Source organism: Leptosomus discolor, chromosome 1 (assembly GCF_034619465.1).
Source record: "Leptosomus discolor isolate bLepDis1 chromosome 1, bLepDis1.hap2, whole genome shotgun sequence".
Classification (NCBI taxonomy): Eukaryota; Metazoa; Chordata; class Aves; order Leptosomiformes; family Leptosomidae; genus Leptosomus; species Leptosomus discolor.
Window position 1 is genome coordinate 135,034,617 of NC_141391.1, and position 16,524 is coordinate 135,051,140.

Here is a 16,524-nt window from a genome sequence, read left to right on the forward strand (position 1 = left end):
TGAGCTCTTCCCATGAACAACTACATGGTCTCCACTTGGAGTCCACTAAGCATGTGTCATGGGACAGGATCTGGCCACTCTCTGTCTGCTCCCTGAGAAGCCTGATGGAGGCTGAAGACTCCATTTCTGCAAGAATAATTATTTCTCTACTCACCCTGCCAATCCCTCTGCTTTTGTTGCTTTATACTTCACCTTCTTACCTGCTTGGGAATTTTTTTCTGGCTTTCACTTTTCTAGTCATTAGTCCATTTCTCCATCAGCCTCTTTGCAAGGTGACATGTACTGAACAACAGCATACTCTTCTGGAGAAGAAAGAAAGAAATGTTCCTGTTAGCTTAGAGGCCACTTCCTGTGCCTTTCCCTGGAGGTGGATATACCTTACACATGCTTAAGCTGGAGATCCTTGAAACCTTCGTTCTGGCACAGCATTTTTGTAACCTTGGGCACGAGACCAAGCTCACTGAAGTGAAATGAGTCTGGCACTAAAACCAGATCCTGACAGAGTTAAGAGGAGTGTTCTTTCCAGGGGGGCTAGTTCTAGGTCTCACTTAATACATGCGGTGTTTCTGCTGTCGCTGTCCCTCTCCCAAACTTCATACTGGTTAAAATCAAGAGATGTACCTGTTTCATAGTAATCATAGATCTGCACAGGAGCTGGCTTGGGATGGGTCACTATGAATTCCTGCTCAACTGAGAAAGTGATTTCCTTCCTTTTCTTCTGTGAGATCTGTGAATAGAGGGACAGGGATCACGTAAGTCTCCTTATTTGTACAACACCATCTGTAGTGGACCAGGGTGGTAACTGATAGATATTCCAAATGCCACTGATGCCACACATATGGATGTAGGACATCCATTAACTGAAATATGTTTGGAGAGTCCAAAGTGAAGCTGAAGAGTTGTAGGTTTCCTATCTTCTTATCACGTTTGATTCCGTAGTTATTACACATCCTATTGCCAGAGAGGGAAAAAAACGTCCCAAAAGACTGATCTCTTGGTCAGAGAGATGAAGGATGGTATTCCAACCCCTTCCATTTCAGACATGAACATTATGTGCCACCGAGAAGCTGGGAAGCAATGTGCACCACTGGCATGTTGGCTTCTGTAGGGCCCCAAGCAAATGTACTTCACTATGTAAATTCTGATCCAGGGATTAGATTACAGGTTAAATTGGGGAATGAATTAGCATAAGAGAAGGAATGGAAATCTTTCCAGAGGAGATCAGAGCAATGTTTCATTTCCTGTTGGAAGGACTGAGGGTTACAAGAAGCCTACCAAGAAGACGTACACACAAGGGAACCTCTTTTCTGGTGTTTATCCTCTATTGACTGAAAGGAGAAAGAATCTTGATTAATTTCTGTGTGTTGGGTTTTTTTTATTAACTTATTTCTAGTTGGTAGTAGGGTAGGCATCAGTCTGAAGCTGTTTGGGAGGTTGGGATGTTGCATGCAGTTTGAGGAGTAAGCAGCTTGGTGACTACAGGAGAAAACTGATGAGGAAAGGAACATGATAAATGCACTTCACAGAGTGTATCCACACTGTAGGTTTATCCATTACATGCTATTTGCATCCTTTGTGAAAATTAAATAGACAGGGATCAGAACTTACATTTTCCAGATAAAGAAGAACATGGTTTTTCTTGTTTTCTACTTGCATCACTGTACGACCATCAATGAGCTTTAAAACAAGGAAATGGAGATAAATATATTAAGAAACATGTGCTACCTCAGACCCTACTACTGCACGGCTGTGGGATTCATTCTGTTCCTAGCCAGGTATCAAGGGCTGGCAGCTAATTTTTAGTGTACAAATGTTGCTGAATAGATGGAGAGGACTGAGCAAAACCTGCCACTTGACTTAGTGGGGGGTATGAGCATTTCCCAAGTGCATGAAAGGCACTGCAGTTCATTTGGGGAATACTGCTTGTCACTAGTGTATAGTTTTCAGAACTAGTCTGGCAGATTTTCCACCCATTCCCTACCTGGACAGTGCCAGCTCACAGTTGCAGCTGCCAGATGGTCAGGGTCCAGCTGGAACCCTTCCTTGTTTTTAATGTCTGTGCCTCTCTAGGGCAATCCCTCCACCCAGTAATGAAGATGGTGCAGTCATGCAAACACCTCGCAAGGTCTGTGGGCGAATGATTCTTAACCAAGCCTCTGTTTTCATCATAACCAGTTTTATCCTCTGTCCCTGGGGTTACTCATTTAATCTTGCTCCTATAGTTTACCTTATCCAGGGAAAGCTTAACAGGAACAAAGCCAGAGAGCATCTTCACATCAATAATTACCATGTTGGAGCTGCTGCGATTGCCTGTGTAACTGAAACAACAGAGGCCCCTGTCAGTCTGGACCATGTCTGGGGAAGGAAACCCCAGCTCTCTGCTCCTGGCCTGATACAGTGCAGTGAGGCTAGTGTGAATCACATGCACTTGCTGACTGGCTGAGAGGGCAGACACTGGGGAGGACCCTAGTATGAAGGGGCCAAGTATGTGCTACCGCTGTCAGTTACTGTCACAAGGTCTTTTGGGATATTGTGCCTTACAGGCTGAGATCATCAACATGTTGATCAGTTCATCGTTCTTGACTTTATAAGCAGAACTGAATACACACAGCAATCTTCTCTGCATGTCTTGTCATCTGTGCAACTGATTTGTTGATGGTGCATTACCTGCCTATGAGGACAATATCAAATTTTGCTGGTTGATCCAGTGGGCAGGAAGCATTTGATGCCTGTACTGAGAGTGAAAATCCAAAAGCCCGCTCTAGAAGGCGAATGTTGTATCTTAGTACCATCTGGAAGAGGAAAAAACCCGTTTGTTCAAGCATGTCAAGGGTTTTTCTTTGTATTCTAAAAAAAAATGTCAGACTTAGTGAAGCTTCCTGGCAATGTTGCTCTTGGTTTTATGCGGAAGATCCTTGCTTATGTCAATGAAAGACACCTCAGACTGCTGCTCTTTAACAATGAAGGTGCTTGTACCCAGAGTCACCTCCCAGAGAGAAACATACTGCTGATCAGAAACGACTCTTTTTTTCCATGCTGTGACTCCACAGGAGTCAGAACCTGGGATGAGGAAAAGACTATTTAAATAGTCAAGGAAATTAAAATAATTAGGAAAAGTAAAGAGAAGTCGGATAAAGAATCGTCTAAAACATGGCTGCATTGTATGCAGAATGTGAGACACAATGAAGAGAAGAGCAGACGCTTACTTGCATAAGTACACATCCACTACCATTCACTGTTAGGCTGTATTTCCCAGGGACGTCAGAAAGGAGAGTCTGTTGCAGCAGGAGCCTGTTCGCATTGTTGACGATAAATACCTTCTCAAAAGGCTTTTTGGAAGCAACCTTGACTACATTTTGTGTAACAGAATTGTAGGTGGCCTCACCATAAGCAGCAAGGGCTTGAAGAGCAATGACTGTGTCCTGAAGGAAAAGAAAATAATAAAAGACAATTAGCTACACAGCGTGACCAGTGCAGAGGAGGTCAAAGTCACGGTTAAAATATAAAGCACAGTCACTTCATCCTGGCTAAAGAAACATTCTATATATAAGGAGCCATTTCATTCTGGTATATATGTTTTAGGGTGGAAGAAATCTCTCTACTCATATGAAAGTGTCAGAACATTCACTAATGTTCACACCAGAGCACATTTCTAGGTTTTTTTCATAGTAATGAAATGTGTTTTCTAAGGAACTACAGAGCACTTCTTGGTCATATAACAGCTGGGACTTGGTGTTTTCTAGGCTTATCCCTGACACAAATTTCTGTATCTGTTGCTTGTCAAATTAGTCTTGTATGGTTTTAACCTTTCTGCAGTTAAGAAGAAGAGGAAAAAAAATATTTTGATATCTTCAAGAGAAAGGCTTGCTCTCTGTATGTTTGAGACAGCAGATACAAAAGAGAAATAAGACTAGGTAGTCAAAGACCCACTGGCACCCTGAACCAGTGCCCCAATTCCTAGGATTGGCTGAGGAGTGGAAGGGAGGTTTGGCACCTGGGTGGAAGAGAAACCTCCATAGGGATTCTGCTGCCTGATGATCCACTGCACAATCCCTGAGGCCTTTGTGAGATCCTCTTGATTCTGGTTGGGTTTGTAGAGCAATGCCAACAGCCCATAACTGGTGATTTCTACTTCAGCTGATGGGGCATGGTCAAGGAAGGAGGGAGACTTTTCTGATGGAGATCTTCCCTCCTGCTCCCAGTGCAGTGATCCATCTGAATAAACAAAGAGAGGGTGAAAGGCAATGAAAATGGATTACAGGTGTCACTGCCCTATGCTGCCTCACAGACATACTGTATCCCAACCTCTTTCTCACAAGTACTCTCTCCAGAGCAACAGATGTGCTGTAAATTAACTCCGCAGATTATTTGTGGAGGTTGGTTAATGTGCCTGTACTCTCAATATTGTCAAGGTTAGACCATGTACCGTCCCTTTTCCCACTTCCCAATCTCCCCAAATGGCTGAAACTCACCAACTTCCTTTGCTGATTTCTGTAACTCTCTAAGGAATGATTCACATTTTTCTGCCTTGCCAGCTAAGCAGAAAGCATAGGCCATGAGTGCCTGAGTGTAAATGTCACTGATATTCTTCTCAGACGCAGTCTCCAGACAAAAAAAGGCATTTCGGACTACAGGGTACTTTGAAAAAAAAACACAAAACAAAAAAAAAAAGGATATGGATTTGATTCAGGACAGTAGTCTTCACCTGGCCAAACATTTATTTTCTTTAAACATGTTCTTCCTGTCACTATCACAGCAATAAGAATGGCGCTTCTGTTTGTATAGTGACTTCAGGAGAGAGAATACAGAATTCTTTAAGAAGGCATTTCAGAGGAAACATCAGACAAATCAAGTAGCTTTTCAGTGTGTTCTTCAAGATGCAGGTCTATAAACAGAAGACTGTTCTCTTTTTGTCATAGCTGATTCCTTCTGCTTAGGTCCACGACAACAATTCACTCTTCACTTTTATAGCCGAGAGTCTGTTGCCTTGAACAAATGCAACCTAGTAGTCTCTATCCTCAGTGACTCTGGTGTAATTTTAATTTAACTCTGTGGAGTTGTACTAGGTTTACACCAAGTAAAAAATGTTCACGGTTTGACTCTGTGTCTTTGCTAATGCACTAATCAGGAAGGTCCTCAGAAAGGTTATGACAAATTCGAGGCAGAGAAGCTCATATATTGAAATATAACTTTTTAAAAATGACAGATCGGTTTTTCACTCTGATGGACATTTGTTTTACCAACACAGCTTTTAGCTCCATTTATTTTTATGGATTTACCTGCAATGACTTACTTTCTTGAGTGAGCCATATTTGAGGCTGTCATAGTGTGTGGGTTACTATCTGTCAAGTTTTTTATCAGAAACTAAAAGCTGTCACTAAATATTTTGGGTCTCTCAAATAGATCTAATCCCACTGAGGTCTGTACAATTTCTATTTGCACACTGTTGGTTTAAGAGGTATAGAGATGGGGAACTTCTCTATCACAGAAACTAGTGCAGACATAGAGCACAGTCATGTTCCCTGGGAGCTCTCTCTCCCTTTCTTTCTCTCTCTTTACCGCCTAGACAATTTGTAGCAGATGCTGGAGCCAAATCAACAACTGGGGACAAATTCCTGCTGAATACCAGTAGCTGAAGGTCTCCTTACCGAGCTGGAGTGCTCAGCTTCTAGCATGGCAATTGTGATGTAGGCAGAAAGCGACAGCTCGTCATCTACTCCTCCCTGAAAAGGACACAGAGAGAAGAATCATCAGTGAATGCCACAAGCAAGAAGTCTTTAAATATGAATTGACATATCCCAGCTGGAAGAGCGTGACCACTTCAGTCCAAAGGGAGGAAGAGCATACACAGAGCTCTTAAACAGCTCTTAAACTAAGAGAAGCCCATTGCTACCACCTCAAAAAACATCACTCCCTCAAGCTCATGGTCCTGTAACCCCATCTCAGGTGCTCACAAGATGTAAAGTACAGTGTGGGGAAGCTGACTGAGCAGAAAATAGTCATTGCAAGGAGTGGAGAGTTAGCCCTTGGCAGAGGACAGGCATTTGGCTTGGAGCATAGTTTTTGACAGTAATGGGACAGCATGTTCTTAAGAGTGTAAATTTGACCAAGAATTAACCCTCTACCACCTTCAAGGCATTGTTGAAGAGTGTCCCAACACTTCGGAAACAGCCGTCTGGCTTCTGTTTGCTTGCCAGCCACATCAGGGTCTGAGCCTGAACATCGTCATCAATATAGATGAAGTGACTAGCTTGTGCAAATGATTTGTACACAAAGGCAGTGAGCCTGCAAGGGAAACATGAAGCTGTGAGATGAGCATTGCAAGTAGGAATAGAAAAAAGTCATCCCTCCCATTAATGCTATGCATAAGTATGAAGAGCTTCAGCCAACATGTTGGTGGCTTGTTTTCTATTTGTGTGCTCCTGCAGGAGAGGGCAGTTAAAGGGTTGTGACACAGGAAGCACACTCAGGGGCTCATCCTGGCTACCGAGCACTGCAGTGCATTGTGTTTAATGGGAGACAGCAGGAGTGCAAATCAAAAAGTCAGTTGGGTCTTTAGAGATCCCCTCTCTCTGTGCACCCACCTGGTGGGGGGTGGAGAAAAATTTTTCTTAGTACTTACAGAATCCCAGTCCTAGCCAGCTCTGTACATCTGATTTAGCTAGTAAAGATGCCTCTTATCTGTATCATGTGAATTCAATGCAAATTCATCACTGAGCCATTTCTGCTCCCAGTCACTCACCAGGTGTTCCCTTCTTTATCTCTGGTGCCAAAGATGCTGTAGGACCCATCGGGATGTTTGTATGACAGCTGCTTCTGGTAGCCTGCAAAACATGGAGAGGGAAGTGCTTACTAATTTAAAAATAAAACCCTCTTCCATTTGCTATCAGATTTATCTGAAACCACAGTGGGAAAGAGTGGAGAGGCAATGTATATCTACCAAAAGACAGGGGAGCCCTGAGAGAACTTAGGTGGAAGCATGGAGCATCTTGTCCTGCAGAAACACTGAGTCACAGAAGAGACAGAGCTGTATCAGCTCTGTGTTCCAGCTAACCTAAGAGGATTAGGATACATACTGTACCTGGGTGCAAAAGGAAAAGGGAACAAAAGACAAGACATTAAAGGAAACATGGCAGTTGAGTCTCTGTCACGGTAGGGACCGACACCGACAGAAATATATGTAAGAAGGCAGCCTTTATTAAGTTACAAAAAAGCCAAGATGGTGCAGCAGAAAAAGCATACCCTTTTATAACCTTTCTTATCTGTCCATCGGTTCATGCACTAAGGCTGCTAAAATAATTTGCTCAATAGCTCTGTCCATTCACCTCTATTCACATACTGATTGGCTGGAGCTCCTACTGTACTTCCCACTTCATCTACTGTTCTCTTGCCAAATTTCTGCTCTGTGGTATTCACTTGTTTAGTCTCTTCTTGCTCAGTCTCTTGTCACTTCCTCAAACCCGTTTACAACATTCTTCATCCACTTCTTTCATCTTCTCACGGGTATACTGGGATGCTGTCGAGGCCAATTTCATCTTCCTCACTCAGACTATCCCCAACAAGTCTCAGCAAAATAGGATAAGGAAAGATAAAGAAAAGATAACAATTGTCTTGACCAGGGCAGACCCTTGGGTCACTAAGCTGTGCTACAGCAGTGGTGCCATACTTCTAGGATAGCCATGCTGCTGCTTCTGCTCACTGGGCGCAATGGGGATTTCAGCATACATTGTAAGGAAAGCACAAAGCTCTCACCGCTCACTAGGTATCCAATGGCCTTGGATTTGACCTCCTCACTCAGCTGCCCTGTCTTGTTCAGATAGTTCAGGATGTAGATGTTGGGTGCAAAAAGGACCATGTTCTGCTCCCCGCAGCCGAATGGCATCTGGAGGAGCTGGTGCACATTCTGCATGGCAGTGCCCATGATGTCACCTGGGGAAGAGGACATGCCAGGGGGGATTAGCACAACTCATGGACAATGAATTAAACAGTAATTTCTGTTCTGTAGGCACAGTCATGGAAAGCCTAGCTGGCATTGCAAGCCTTTCCAATAAGCATGAAGTGCTGAGTGATCTGTTCTGTTCTGCTTTGCAGTCAACAAAGACATCCCTTCCCTGCCTCTCCTTACTTAATCTAAATCGCCCACAGCAGAAACACTACCTATTTTAGTGCCCCTTCAAGCAGATACTTCTTATTAGAAATAAAAAGAAAAACTTCCAGGAGACTTCTGTTTCCAGAGGAGGGAAGGGGAACAGCCCAGAGATGCTACAATCAGTGATGTGTTGCAGAACTAACAACTAATGCTGAAAAGGGACATTAGTTATGCAGATGTGTCATAGACCAACTTTAAATTGTTATTTTTAGGAAAGATAGCACAGACCCAGCAAGGGATTTCTGGAATGAGCTGAAATCACCACTATTACAAAGCAAAGGCTTTATGACTAATGAGTCCTGTAACCAAGTCCAGGTCCTTTTCAGGAAAAGACTGAAAAGATGGTACTAGCATCTCTGATTTGCAGGTGGGTGAGTGGAAAATGGTCATACTGGTACGACTCTGGCTGAAGTCATAACTTAGAACTGTGCTACTTCAGAGTAAGACGTTCAAATGCAATAAATTTAAACAGAAAAATGTCTTCATAATGTCTTAACCAATATTTAAACTTTGTTTCTCTGACACAACAAAAAGCATTGATGGACAAGATGAGAATCAGTCTCTTTGCTCAAAAGTTTCCCACACAAGGAGTGGAAACTCACATTTTGGATCCTGAAAGAGCTTTCATTTTACATTTTTATATTTTCTTTCTTTTTTATGTTTTATTAATTATATATTTACCAACAACAGAAAAGGAAGCTCTGGCTGATCCTTCCACCACATTTGTAGGCAGATCTAGGGCAACATCTTGACTAACCACATCATCTGTGGAGAAAAAATATTAAATGTATTGTGGTCATTTGTATTGGAACATTGGTTACAGAAGCGAAATGCTCCTGATAGAAATTGCGAATGAGATACAGCAATAGGTAGAAACTCACAGCTGTCATCAAGATCAAGAGAGAAGGGGGCACAGCAAAACCAAAATTGTGAAAAACAGACCAAATGGTGGATTAACTGTCATGGCTTAACAGAAATCAGTTGAACAGGGTAAGGCTGGTGCTCACAGGCCGTAATGTCTATGAACCTTGGGGATCTCTTCAGTGAAACAGTGGGGAGAGTTGGTCGGTGTGGATCACGGCTTTTTTTCTGCCTCTTTTAGGTAGAGCTTCCAGGAAACCTTGGAAACACTTTGCTGTCAGCACCGAGATGGTGTGGAAGGGAATGTTACATTCTCTCTCCCATTTCCACTAGAAGCAGAAAGCTGCAAACTACAGTTACCCTTGGAATAGAGGACAGCAGTCAACATGAATGCATGAAATTCAGGACAGATTTTGCACAAAAAGGTCATCTCCCTTTGATAGCTTCATAGCAGCCTTCCTTCAGCATCTGAGCACTGTTGACTGCAGCCCAACACTGCCTAAGTGACATGCACCAGATCACACACGAATTGTGTAGCAGGGAATTTAACTGTAACATGCTAATCCGACATTTGGGCATCTCTAGAGAAAAGGGGAGGGACAGCATCAACGAGCACTGCAGGAAAGAGTGCAAACTCCAACCTTCCTTTCATTTCCTCTCAGTACAGCAGTATGTAAGACCCTTACCTTTTGTACAGATCAGGGAGTTTTGGGTCTTTTCCCTTCTGATGCCTTCAGGCTGCATGGTGACGGGAAGAAGAGACACATGCAGTGGATAAGAACAAAGAATGCAGAAGAAATGCAGTGACAGAAGAGCCACCTCCCACCTCATCTTCCTGCATCATAAGACAGCTGGATTGAAGCAACAGTTTACAGGTTCATACTTGATCATATTTCCATCAGATGGAGTATATCCTTTCCAGTTTCTCTTCTGCATGAGGGAGACATGCATTTACCAACACACACTGATCCTCTTGGAAGAGGATATCAGATAGGAGTGGACTTAGACTGAACATCAGCCAGATGAAGGTGGAGCAAAGCAAGGAGTTCTTTAGGGAACCTGGAGAACTTTTACTAGCTTTTGGTACTTTTCCTGCATTTTTATTTCCTTGTGGAAGGGAGTACAGGGCAAACAGTAAGAACAGTACCTCAACCAACACTGTTCTGATCTGGGTGTCCCTGTAGTCAATATTTATGTTCCCAGGTGCTTTGACTCCACAAGCTTCATCATCCTTGGTCTCTGCAGTAATGCTGAATGTAACATTACCTTAAATAGTAGCAGAAAAGAAGAAAAAAAAATAAATTAATGTCTATCTTGCAGAATGACGGTGAAAGTGAGAAATTTCGTCTGATAATGGCAGAATGAAGAACTGTCAATACTAGGAGAAGATCAGGTTTGAGACCACCTAAGAAACCTGAAGGTGCACAAGTCCATGGGACCTGATGAGATGCATCCATGAGTCCTAAGGGAACTGGTGGTTGAAGTTGCTAACCCACTATCCATCATATTTGAGAAGTTGTGGCAGTCTGGCAAAATTCCAGCTGACAGGAAAAGGGGAAACATTACCCCCATTTTTTTAAAAAGGGAAGAAAGGAAGACCCAGGGAACTACAGGCCAGTCTCACCTCTGTGCCTGGCAAGATCATGGAGCAGATCCTCCTGGAAAAATATGCTAAGGCACATAGAAGATAAAGAGATGACTGGTGACAACCAACATGGCTTCACTAAGGGCAAATCGTGCCTGACAAATCTGGTGGTCTTCTACAATGGGGTTACAGCATTGGTGGATAAGGGAAGAGCAACCGATGTCATCTAAATGGACATTTGACACCGTCCTGCACGACATCCTTGTCTCTCAACTGGAAAGACACAGATTTGACGGATGGACCACTTGGTGGGTAAGGAATTGGCTGGATGGTTGCACTCAAAGGGTCGTGGTCAACGACTCTCTATCTGAGTGGAGACCAGTGACGAGTGGCATTCCTCAAGGGTCGGTATTGGGACCAGTGCTGTTTAACATCTATGTAGGCAATATGGACAGTGGGATTGGGTGCACCCTCAGCAAGTTTGACCATGACAGCAAGCTGAGTGGTGGAGTCGACATGCTGGAGTTGACAGGCTGGAGAGGTGGGCCCACATAAACCTCATGAAATTCAACAAGGCCAAATGGAAGGTCCTGCATTTGGGTCAGGGCAATCCCAAGCACAAATACAGGCTGGGCAATGAGTGGATAAAGAGCAGCCCTGTGAGGAAGGACATGGGGGTGCTGGTGGATGAAAAACTGAATATGAGCCAGCAGTGTGGGCTCACAGACCAGAAAGCCAGTCATATCTTGGACTGCATCAAAAGAAGTGTGGCCAGCAGGTCGATAGATGGAGGTGATTCTCCCCCCTCTACCTGCTCTGGTGAGACTGTACCTGTAGTACTGTGTTCAGCTCTTGGGCCCCCAGCATAAGAAAGACATGGACCTGTTGGAGCTAGTCCAGAGGAGGGACATGAAGATGATCAGGGGGCTGGAGCATCTCCCCTGTGAAAAGAGGCTCAGAGAGCTGGGTCTGCTCAGCCTGGAGAAGAGAGGGCTCTGGGGCGACCTTCTAGTTGTCTTCCGGTACTTGAAGGGGGCCTACAGGAAAGATGTGGAGGGACTTTTTATCAGAAAGTGTAGTGATGGGATGAGGTGTAATGGTTTTAAACTGAAAGAGGGTAGATTTAGATTAGATATTAGGAAGAAATTCTTTCCTGTGAGGGTGGTGAGACACAGGAACGGGTTGCCCAGAGAAGCTGTGGCTGCCCCCTCCCTGGGAGTGTTCAAGGCCAGGTTGGATGTGGCTTTGAGGAACCTGGTCTAGTGCAAGGTGTCCCTGCCCGTGGCAGGGGGGTTGGAACTAAGTGGTCTTTAAGGTCCCTTCCAACCCAAACCATTCTATGATTCTATGATCTACAGATATTAAGTAGTGCAACATAATGAATGGTCAGTCACTCTAGGTGAGACATATGGGAAGAGAACTGATCTTTGAAAATGGGAATGATAAACACACTGTAGTGGTGGAGGAGCTCTTTAACCCAGACAGCTGGAAAGACCAGTGGAAGACCAAGTTCCCCAGGTTGGAAGAGGATTAGGTTCTCCTGGTGAGGTATAAATTTATTAGTATCAATCTCAGGACAGAAAAGCAGGTAGATTCAAAGGCACTTACCAATTTCTTTGGGGAAAATATTCCATACATACGTCTGTCTTTGTTTGATACATACACATCCGTCATCCTCTGGGGAGATGAGTTTGGCCTCATAATCAAGAGAATCTGACAGTGAAACATTAATCTGAGAACAGAAAAAGGAGTGTGATGGAGTGAAGATTTTGTACCATAGACAAATGGTGCTTTATTGTTAGAGGGGAGGTGAGAGAGTCTCTGCTTATGTCCAGCGTTAACAGTGTAGAGCAGATTTAAGGCCTGGGATGATGGTGTTAGATGAATCATCCATCAGATGTAACCTTAAGAGTATTCCCTTCTCCTTCTCATGACGTTCTCCACTGAGATGTTAAATATCCTATGCATACATCTGTTTCCTGATCAGGATATTAAATCATGTTCAGTTGACCTGGTGCTAATGGCTTTGAACAAACTTGCAAAGGAAACCACCGAGTAGTGTTTGTTCTCCTGTTGTTGTAGGAACACTTGAAAAACAAGATTAAGAGATGAAAGCCTCAATAATGGAGACCTTTTTTTCTAGAATGATTAAAACCCGAGACCTTTTTGCTTTGCCAGGTCAAACTGTTAACAGAGTTTGGAAAAAACTTTCCTAAATTGTCTCTTAATTTTTCCTGCTTTGGTGGTTATCTCCCTGTGAAACTGGAAACCTAATTTTCAGCATTCAAATCAAGCAGAAGAAATCCAGACTCTACACCTGCTTCTTTTTTCAGGTTTCCTAGATACAACATAAGGGACAAGAAGCCAAACAGAAGATCCCTGTTTTAATTTCTTCAAGTGACCTTTAAACCACATGTAAGCTCCCTCCATGCAGAGGTGCAGTGCACCTGTGGTCTGGAGCTATTATGCCTGGAAAATGTTGAATATTGAGAGAACAGTCCCTCAGCGCCTGAGAGCAATAGAGCCTCTAGCTGGACAGGTACTCTGTAGGGCAAGTACTGGATTTTTGTGCCCTCTGTTTTGGTACTTTTGGGAACTTTTGCCCCAGAGAAGAATGGTTTGCCAGCTGCCCACTGCTTGCTCTTCCCACTTGCTTCTGTTTGGCAAGTACAAGCCCTTCACATCTTCACACTTTCACATATATCCCTAAAGAAAAGACCCCACTAAAACCATCAATGGCTTCCATGACTGTGATTGGTGAACGAAACTCTGCAAAGCACTTATGTCCTTCCCTTATGGATCTCGAGACAGCTGCTTATATACCCATCCTAGTCACTGTTCACACAGATCTCCCTCTGCTTTGTAGTGGTTTAGGAGGGCAAATCCAGTCAGGATAATCTATTGTCAGATAGAATGAGCAGTATGTCAATCAAGAGCAGGGAAAGATCCAGTCATCTACACCAAACATTTTGCTGCAGCTTCTTTGGAGATGGGTTAAGGTCTAAGACTGTGGGCAGAAGTACATACCCTAATGCAATGGTCAAGGTAGTTGAAGACATTGGCTCTAAGCAGGAAATCTTCTCCTCGCACAATAGAATATGGCAAGGTCAAGTCCACAAAGAAAGGCTGGAAGGCTGTCAGGGTGGCAGGCGCAGACAAACCAAACCCAACCAACTCTTCCACACAGAAGGCACTGGCCTTCCATTCGGTGATGGTGTCAGGGATGGTGTATGAGATGCTGGCTTTTCCAGTAGAGCTGATGGTAATGGATAAAGGATGAGTTTAGAAAGGGTAAGTTTCATATACCTTGCTTCTCAGTAGAGGCAATGGGTTTTGAAAATCAGCACTACCCCTATTCTGTCTGCAGAAATCCCACATCCAATTTCCCCCAGAACTTATCACTCAAATCTTCTGTGAAAAGCACATTTGAATGTTTTTCTGCCCACCATTTCAATTAGTTCGGAAAGGAATCTCAGAATTCTTGTTTTGCAGACCCATATTTTAAACAGAGGTGTCCCCCTTCTTAGGAAGTGAATATCACTTATGGTACACACATTGTGGGAACAGATGTCTTTGGGGACAGGGTAATTTTATCATGGAAAAGAGGAGGGCAGGTGGGCGGGTCTTCCAGGCCAAAATGTAAGAAGAGGCAGCGAGGAACAGCCACCTTGAAGCACACCAGGGGACATATTTAGTAATTCTTAAAAGAAAGGCAAAGAGAGGGAAGAAGCAGTACTCACTTAATTAGGACTATATCCCAAATCCAAGTTTCAGGGAAGAATTTTCGAATAGTCTCAAGGATGAGCCTCTTCCCACGTTCCTCTCTAGCAACTTCAGCTGGTTAGAGACAATGGGAACTTAGTCAAACCTGGTTCATATCCCAGAAAGGATGGGTTTTAATATGCATGGACCAGTATGAAGGATGATTATGTTTATTCATTTCTTTCTCATTGAGACTATAGGTAATGCCACACAAATATTAATGTCACTGATGTATCCCTGAGTTCGGTATAACCCGGTATCATAAAGAAAGAAAATATTACTTGAAGTGCTTTTGTGTCCAGATATGACCAGGAGATCTAGGGCTAGAACTCAAGTCATGTGGCATTTAGATCTGTTTGCTTTCCATGCTGTCACACTCTTTTCAAACAAGCTCTGGTCAGAAGGGAATCAATGTCAACAGTGTTAGTTTTGCGTGACACTCTACCAATTGCCAACACTTCCCAGCATGAAACCGGACATGAATCAGAAGTGTAGACCTGAAAGGCTTTTTTGGGCATTGGCCGTTATCTTAAGCCATCTCATTCTGTGTCAGACCAATATTCAATATCAATAGTGATGTGATTCATGAGTACTGCCTATTTCCACATCACATCAATACCACTTCATTTAATGAGAAAAATAAAATCTCTTTCTTTCCCCTGTATTACCTGTTGATTTGACATGGTGTGTAGAAGCCATGTATTCTGCATTCAAGAAATATGGTGGAGGTCTTACAGTCTCACTAGTACACACAACTGGTTGTCGAACCTTTGAGTTAGTAAAAAATTTCATGCCCATATCCTGTAAAAAACACTTTTCAGTGTTAGCCAGAACCGCACAGTAGCTGAGGTTTATTGCATTCCTCCCTCTTCCCCATTACCGCCTTTCCACCACAGAGATGCCCAGAGACATCTATGCTGAGACTTGTGGGAGCTTTGCACATGCTGGAAAATCACAGTAGGCACGAGAGTCAATTGAGCGTAGATGTCCATGAGGACAGTTTGTTGTGTATGAGTTTTAATAATAGTGGCATGTGCAGAAATATCTACAGCTACATAAGTGGAAACTTACTTCAACAGATTTAAGTAATGTACCGGACATTTACCTTCAGGAACTGATATACATCTGGGCCTAATCCAGACATTACAGGTGTGTAATACAAGCCTTTGTGAAAGATGTTGTCAGATGAGACACAGGGGTCTTGGGGGTCATCTTCTAGATTAAGCCCATTGAAGACGTAGCCTTCAAAGTCCTGCAGGGGATGCAGGCTGTATATCTGTGAGGGGGGAGGAAACACAAAACCTGTGTGCGTGGAAAGATCAATTCTGATTATACTGTCATGTGTTGCAAATTTCCAGAGCTGAGATGTTGGCCTCTTTGAAACAATGCTCTGTTTCCTGGATCGAAAACTGGCTGAACGGCTGGACCCAGGGGGTGATGACCAGTGGCACAATGTCTAGTTAGAGGCCAGTAACTAGTGGTGTACCCCAGGGGTCAATACTAGGTCCAATCCTGTTCAACATCTTCATTAATGATCTGGATGATGGGGCAGTGTGTACCCTCAGCAAGATTTCTGATGACACAAAACTGGGAAGAGTGGCTGATATGACAGAGGATCATGCTTTCAGAGACCAGTCACTGGTTAAACCAAGTCCCACATGAAAGAGGTCTTCCAACTGCCAAGAAACAAGAGCTGTGTAATGCGTATTATAGATGGTTTATGACCAGCACATGTAAAAAGGAATAGAAGTCTAATATGGTCTAACAATCTCAAGCAGAGAGACACTGTAACAGAGGAGAAGGAAGCAGTGGAAGGAGACAATGCATTTATTTGGGCAGCTTACCATTTCTGCAGACAGCTCCATCTCAGACTTCAGAAGCAGCACACTCTGATCCACTGCCCTCACTGCACAGAAGGAGTTGGGAGCAGCTTCAATGACCAAACTGACATTGGAAGCTGAGCGCATCTGCTTTTCAGAGAATTGCAATTGAACCTGAAATTTATCAAACAGATGTTGGTAAGGTTAATCCCTACTGCTTGGGGCTGCTCTGAGTGTGTGTGTGAATGGAGGGCAAGGAGAGTAGAAGGCTCTTCTGTTAAAGAACAGAGAGCCTGTCTGGAGAGGGATGTTTGGTCTCCACTGCCTCTGTGGACCAGGCCTCTGCT

The 16,524-nt window shown here is 43.6% G+C and overlaps 1 protein-coding gene across 1 annotated transcript in view; it reads right to left on the reverse strand.

The window, feature by feature from the left end:
* Window positions 1–240: 240 nt before the first annotated feature.
* The window catches only part of LOC104349708 (ovostatin), a 29,639-nt gene continuing 13,355 nt past the window's right edge, over window positions 241–16,524 (reverse strand). Inside the window, exons 15-35 of the mRNA XM_086460939.1 lie at window positions 16,202–16,351; window positions 15,463–15,633; window positions 15,026–15,158; window positions 14,336–14,432; window positions 13,623–13,851; window positions 12,204–12,327; window positions 10,158–10,276; window positions 9,697–9,748; window positions 8,831–8,914; window positions 7,753–7,929; window positions 6,743–6,824; window positions 6,129–6,285; window positions 5,649–5,723; window positions 4,473–4,638; window positions 3,995–4,215; window positions 3,207–3,422; window positions 2,668–2,792; window positions 2,228–2,318; window positions 1,609–1,677; window positions 622–727; window positions 241–302 (exon numbers count right to left, since the gene is read on the reverse strand). Coding sequence (XP_086317065.1) covers window positions 241–302; window positions 622–727; window positions 1,609–1,677; window positions 2,228–2,318; window positions 2,668–2,792; window positions 3,207–3,422; window positions 3,995–4,215; window positions 4,473–4,638; window positions 5,649–5,723; window positions 6,129–6,285; window positions 6,743–6,824; window positions 7,753–7,929; window positions 8,831–8,914; window positions 9,697–9,748; window positions 10,158–10,276; window positions 12,204–12,327; window positions 13,623–13,851; window positions 14,336–14,432; window positions 15,026–15,158; window positions 15,463–15,633; window positions 16,202–16,351 — 2,706 coding nt within the window. The remainder of the gene's footprint in view (window positions 303–621; window positions 728–1,608; window positions 1,678–2,227; window positions 2,319–2,667; window positions 2,793–3,206; window positions 3,423–3,994; window positions 4,216–4,472; window positions 4,639–5,648; window positions 5,724–6,128; window positions 6,286–6,742; window positions 6,825–7,752; window positions 7,930–8,830; window positions 8,915–9,696; window positions 9,749–10,157; window positions 10,277–12,203; window positions 12,328–13,622; window positions 13,852–14,335; window positions 14,433–15,025; window positions 15,159–15,462; window positions 15,634–16,201; window positions 16,352–16,524) is intronic.